A 6,296-nucleotide genomic window follows, 5' to 3' on the forward strand; every position below is an offset into this window, starting at 1 on the left:
TAAAGAGGATTGCGGCTATATAGTCGGACACTCAACACTTTGGACAAGTGAAGTGTGTGTTTTGAGCAGTTGAAAGTTTTCCATCGATAAGAATAACATTAATTGGCTTTATAATTTGAAATAAAAAACAAGGTTTGAATGGTCGTGTTTAAAACATGCTGAAATGTACATTGCCGTTACATTCAAGATATGACAATCATATTTACATTGTTAGATAACACATTTAAATCAGTGACTCTGCTCTACTTTAGAGAGTAGCACTGTAATACTGAATCTATTGCAACAGTGAGAGCACATGAAGCTCACTTTTTCTTATTTGTCCCTGAGTTCATTTGGACAGTTGGCTGGTCTATTCTCCAGGCTTCAGGGGTTATAGTGGTGGATAGCTAGGCTCTAACGTGTCTGGTCCTAGTGTCAGAGCAGGGACAGGTTGTGCTGGGGGCCTGCTGTCTCCTGGAGGTAGCTCACCTGCCAGGGGAGGCCCAAGGCTGGAGACGGCTCCACAAATGCGTCCATGTAGCCCTGAGCGCAGGAGGCCCACACCCCCGTCTGGTACCCCAGCCCCTCGCCCACCTGGGTGTACCTGATAGAGCTGGGCGGCTGCTCCAAGGGGTTCTCTTTCCCACAGTGTCCGTGTAAGGGGTACAACTGGCCCTCGGCGGAGTAGCAGGGGTAGTGTGGTGAGGGTGGGCACGAGGAGCCCATGCTGTCCATGTAGAGGTGTGTCTCTGTTGGCAGTCTATGAGGATGGGTGCCCTGCTGGGGCTCTATCTGGTTGGGGAGTGATGCCTGGTGCCAGGAGATGTAGCTTTGGGGCTCCTGGCGAGGAGCGACTGTCACCCTGGGCGGGTCCAGCCGTGACGTCCTCACCATTCCCACCGCCAATGGCCCCCCAGCCGGCCTGTGGCACTCCCGGTGGGAGCAGGGCTTACTGGGGGGGTTGGAGCTGAGGAAGACAGACAGGGCTGAGATGCGGTTGATGGCCCTCTGCAGGGTGGAAATCTTGGATAGCCTCTTGCCGCTAAGGTCATGGTTGAGAGCCACACGTAGAGCATTGAAGGCCTGGTTGTAGTCCAGGATGCGTTTGCGCTCACGGACGTTGGCAGCCACACGGCGGGCCTTGGAGCGGACTGGGCGGCTGCGCTTCTTGGCCTGGCCCTCCTCAGGATCGTCGCTGGGGGGGCTGCTGGCTGAGCCCTCACTGTCCTGGAAGGGGCCCTTGGGGTTTCCGTCGCTCCCTTCGTCATCCTCCCCCTGACCCAGCATGCACAGCTCCAGCTCCTCCTCAGAGAACTCCTCTGACCCTGCCAGGTTTCTGCAGATCATCATCACTGACTGGCCGTGGAGCTATGGTGAAGGTTGTTGTTGTAGTTGCTCTGTAGCCACTGACTACTTAGTAGTTGCTGGAGTGTTCGCAAAGTTGCCGTTGCGGTGCCAGGACCTCCTTTGCTGTCGTTCCGTGGCTTGTTCTGTGGGGCTGCCTGTCAGGTTGGTGTTGGGTGCTGTGTTTTGCGGCGTCTTTCACAGAGCTGTCAGTCGGGACGTTGTTGGGTGCTGTGTCCTGACAGCCCTTGTCTCCTCCTCCTCTCCTGGTGCCCTGTGATTACCTATGTCTCCGCGGGACGGCCCTGCCTGCTTTTTAAAGCCAGCCCTCCTCCTCCAGTCACATGGTACAGTCACCCATGAGGAATGGTGCTCTCTCTCTCTACCTGGTTTATGGGCACCCTCCAGGCAAATGGCGCTGTCACCTCCTCCTCCTCCTCCTTCTCCTCCTCCACAGACACTCCCTCTCATACCTTACAGGATCTCTAAGTGTTTCAGCAGTTCCACAGCCTTGTAATACATAACAAGCAAAAGCAAAGTGCTCATTATTGGCATGACAATTGACTTTTTCTTGACATCCACCTATTGATTATTTTTGGTATATACCGTATCTAGGCCATTGATGAATCATTTTGACTCTAAGAGGGTGCTCCAATGTATGACGCTTGCTTCGATGTAAATCCACAAATACATTTATTTCCCCTCAAATACCTATTATTTTGTGGCCTACTAGTCACATGTTGCATAGAATGGTACGGGGGTAGAGTGAGGGGTTTTCTGATGTTTATCTTAATGGGGGAGTTACATGAAAATTTGTCACAGGACGTCCATGACAAATTGTGTGTTTATCAAATAGCAGCCTAATCTGTGTTGTGTTTGTTTCCCCTCATCTCACCAATGTGGGAGAGGGAAGGAGGGATTTGTCCATGTAATTAGCTGTCTACAGAGTGGCGATTCCCTTCGATTCCCTCCCCCATTTCTCTCTCTCTCTCTCTCTTTCTCCTTCTCTCTATCTTTAGGTTTAAGGGCCATATAATTTAGGGGGACTCCTGTGGAACCCTATCCTCATAAATCAGGCCTGGGCAGCACCTGAGGACAGGAGCAGAGCACGGCCTGGACTTCAAAGCCAAGGAAAAATGAAGGCAAATATTTTACAATTAGAACCTGCAATCACTGCTAGCTCGGCTGACTGGGCTAGAGCCATCAACTCAACCTTTCCATGGTAATGCTTTACATTTTTGGGGTTTTTAAGATATCAAGATAGGTCTTGTCCAAACTGGTTGGATGGAAGTTTCAGATTGTGTTTCGTGTCTTAGTGGAATTGGGTTATACAGATTACCATGCTCCGAATAAGGTACAGATGATTGTGTTTCAAATGAGGTGGATTATCTGAGTCAGATATTAACTGAACAGAACAGATTGGATGTCAGATGAACAGAACAGATTGGATGTCAGATGAACAGAACAGATTGGATGTCAACTGAACAGAACAGATTGGATGTCAACTGAACAGAACAGATTGGATGACAACTGAACAGAACAGATTGGATGTCAACTGAACAGAACAGATTGGATGTCAGATGAACAGAACAGATTGGATGACAACTGAACAGAACAGATTGGATGTCAACTGAACAGAACAGATTGGATGTCAGATGAACAGAACAGATTGGATGTCAACTGAACAGAACAGATTGGATGTCAACTGAACAGAACAGATTGGATGACAACTGAACAGAACAGATTGGATGACAACTGAACAGAACAGATTGGATGTCAACTGAATAGAACAGATTGGATGACAACTGAACAGAACAGATTGGATGACAACTGAACAGAACAGATTGGATGTCAACTGAACAGAACAGATTGGATGACAACTGAACAGAACAGATTGGATGACAACTGAACAGAACAGATTGGATGACAACTGAACAGAACAGATTGGATGTCAACTGAACAGAACAGATTGGATGTCAACTGAACAGAACAGATTGGATGACAACTGAACAGAACAGATTGGATGTCAACTGAACAGAACAGATTGGATGACAACTGAACAGAACAGATTGGATGACAACTGAACAGAACAGATTGGATGACAACTGAACAGAACAGATTGGATGTCAACTGAACAGAACAGATTGGATGACAACTGAACAGAACAGATTGGATGTCAACTGAACAGAACAGATTGGATGACAACTGAACAGAACATATTGGATGTCAACTGAACAGAACAGATTGGATGACAACTGAACAGAACAGATTGGATGACAACTGAACACAACATATTGGATGTCAGATGAACAGAACAGATTGGATGACAACTGAACACAACATATTGGATGTCAGATGAACAGAACAGATTGGATGTCAGATGAACAGAACAGATTGGATGTCAGATGAACAGATTGAAAGAGCACATTCTAAAAGTTTCACCTCATCACAGAAAACAACACTATTTTGAACTGTGTGGAGTAAATGTTTTGGAGTTGGGGAAATCCCTGCATACACAGGATTGACCTTTGCGTCGGTTGCTTTGGTGGACACAGTGAAAGGTGATTGTCCTGACCTTTATCCAAGGCTCCTGGCCAAGTGTGTGTGTTGGGTCAGGTAACTAAAGGGTAGGCCCTCATGATGAACTGAAGGTCGTTGAGAAACATTGTTTCCTTCCTGCCTTCTAAATTTTCTGGTACATATCACAGCTGAGCGAGGCCAACCGTGAGAACAATTACAAGGCCAGGGTTTCAGCTCTTACCAATCACAACTATCGATCAGAGGTGCGTGGCAAAATAAATTTTTTGCGTAACAGTTTTGTTATGACATCAATACACTAGACTTATTGAGAATCTGCATTTCATTGATTTCATTAAATGTAGAGCTTCAATCATGTTATCTCTATGTACAAAGATAAAGAAAGATGAATACAGACTGTGGCAACCAGCATTTTTTTCACATTACTTTGATTTGAGCTGTCAATAATTCCCAGCCTATTTGTCCTGCACTTCCATTGCGCGGCTGATTCTATTTTTTATTTTTATTTCACCTTTATTTAACCAGGTAGGCTAGTTGAGAACAAGTTCTCATTTGCAACTGCGACCTGGCCAAGGTAAAGCATAGCAGTGTGAACAGACAACAACACAGAGTTACACATGGAGTAAACAATAGAAATCCTGTCATTTTGTCAAACAACAACACTATAGTCCACAGCTGATCCAATTGTCTATTCAAGGCAACCATATTGTCCATACAGCAACACCATACTACCCTGTTGATATACCACAATACTCTTCTATATGCAATTGTCATTGAAAGTGTTTGACGTGTCCAACTCCCTACTTGCAAGTAGGGAGTCATGCAGTTTCAAGTAGTGAGCAGCTAGCTAGGCCTCTCTTCCTCACAAGAGTTGTATGTGATTTATGTCTTTACGAGCACATCAGATTTACTGCTGCGGTTGTAGAGAGAGCATGGAGAGACTAGAGCATTGGACTCTCCCAGTCCATTCACTTTGACAGGTGACAAGACACCAGTAATTATCGGCCGCCAGGAATAAATCACAGACCTTTATTGCTTACCTCACCATACCCTTGACGGAATAACCATTTTCAAGCGAGAGGAACCTGCCCAACGCCACTAAACCTGAGATTTGTAAATCTCCTGCTAGAAGCTCACATAATGACTAGTTGTTACCTGCTCGTTATTAGAGGTCTGTGTGCCAAACGTTATAGATGTATATTCCCAAAGGGGTAGTTATACGGGTAATAAGTGAGTAAGGTCCGGGTTCGCTAACCTTGGCTTTGCAGTGGTATGTTAATGCATGTTTTTGGTGTCCGCTCTGGAATTTTCTCACCTCAATAAAAAGCCTGCAGTCAAAAAGGAGGGCTCCCCGTTATTCTAGGCACTTCCATTTTCTCACACCACAGTTCATGAGGAATTGTTAATGTCTTAAGATAGATGGATGTTTTCACCTGTAAACTCAAAAATATTTTTGTCATTTTTATGATAGTTATTTAGTAACCCTAATGCTTGCTATTCTGATTATTATACTGTAGCACTGCTCAAGGCATTGGCACATAGCCATATCTGTGATATGCATAATACATGCATTGACGTTTAGTTACTTTTAGATGAGTGTCTCTGAATTAAGAGATGTGTATCCATGCATAAATTAGTATTGATTATTGAATGTAACATCAATTTACTTGAGAGTTGACTGAGACCTCTAGCACTTAAGAATTGAGATGGCAGCAACTCAACATTGATCTGTAGTGCTCTGTTCATTGAAGTGCCATTAGTAAGGCAATTAACTATTTCCTTCCTATGTATCAACCTATCAGGCCACATCTCCCTTCAGATCTCTTGATCTCTTGATCTCTTGATGTCAGCTGTCACTGACGAATGCTGTCTGTCACAGGCAATGGTGTCATCTCTTGGACCAGATTAGAGATTTGTAGAGGGATCCCCTCCCTTTCTGAGTCAGGCAGGCCTCTAGTCTTCTGTGTCACTTTTTCCTCCCTGGTGAACAGAGGGAGTGAGCCACATAGTATATGAGACACACATACACACTCAGAAGGATCAATCCAAAATCCTGTCATTTTGTCAAGTTTTGTGGTAAGGTGGGTTTGTGTGGGCTGTATCTGAGCATCAATGTGCGAGTTGAGAGAACTCAAACCACACCTGAGGGGTACTTGCCCCCCAAGACAGACCTCAGGGCCCCGTACCATACATACAGTGGGAATACATCAAAGGTCCCTCTAAACATGTTCTAAACAACACATGAAAACGTGGAAGGTTACTGACGTGCAACATTGTGAATCATTCTGTCTGAAATTACTGGCAATTACGCATGTTTGTCTGCTGTAATCTCTTTCAGCTAGCGCACCGGCCATAAAATCTGAAATGTTGGGTGGAAAAAACGCCGGTGGCTTCTCCAGCACACACAACTCAACACTGAAAGTGTCATACTCAGG

The 6,296-nt window shown here is 45.3% G+C and overlaps 1 protein-coding gene across 1 annotated transcript; it reads right to left on the reverse strand.

Annotated features, from left to right (window-relative positions):
- Positions 1-414: 414 nt before the first annotated feature.
- LOC129867782 (class A basic helix-loop-helix protein 9-like) lies at positions 415-1,329 on the reverse strand. Its single transcript, XM_055941288.1, has one exon. It carries the CDS (start codon positions 1,327-1,329, stop codon positions 415-417), a length of 915 nt encoding a protein of 304 aa, XP_055797263.1.
- Positions 1,330-6,296: the final 4,967 nt, after the last annotated feature.

Source organism: Salvelinus fontinalis, chromosome 13 (genome assembly GCF_029448725.1).
Source record: "Salvelinus fontinalis isolate EN_2023a chromosome 13, ASM2944872v1, whole genome shotgun sequence".
Lineage (NCBI taxonomy): Eukaryota > Metazoa > Chordata > Actinopteri > Salmoniformes > Salmonidae > Salvelinus > Salvelinus fontinalis.

Bases quoted from the DNA above. Each gene is read 5' to 3' on its own strand.
- LOC129867782 (XM_055941288.1), bottom strand. From the start codon at position 1,329: ATGATGATCTGCAGAAACCTGGCAGGGTCAGAGGAGTTCTCTGAGGAG.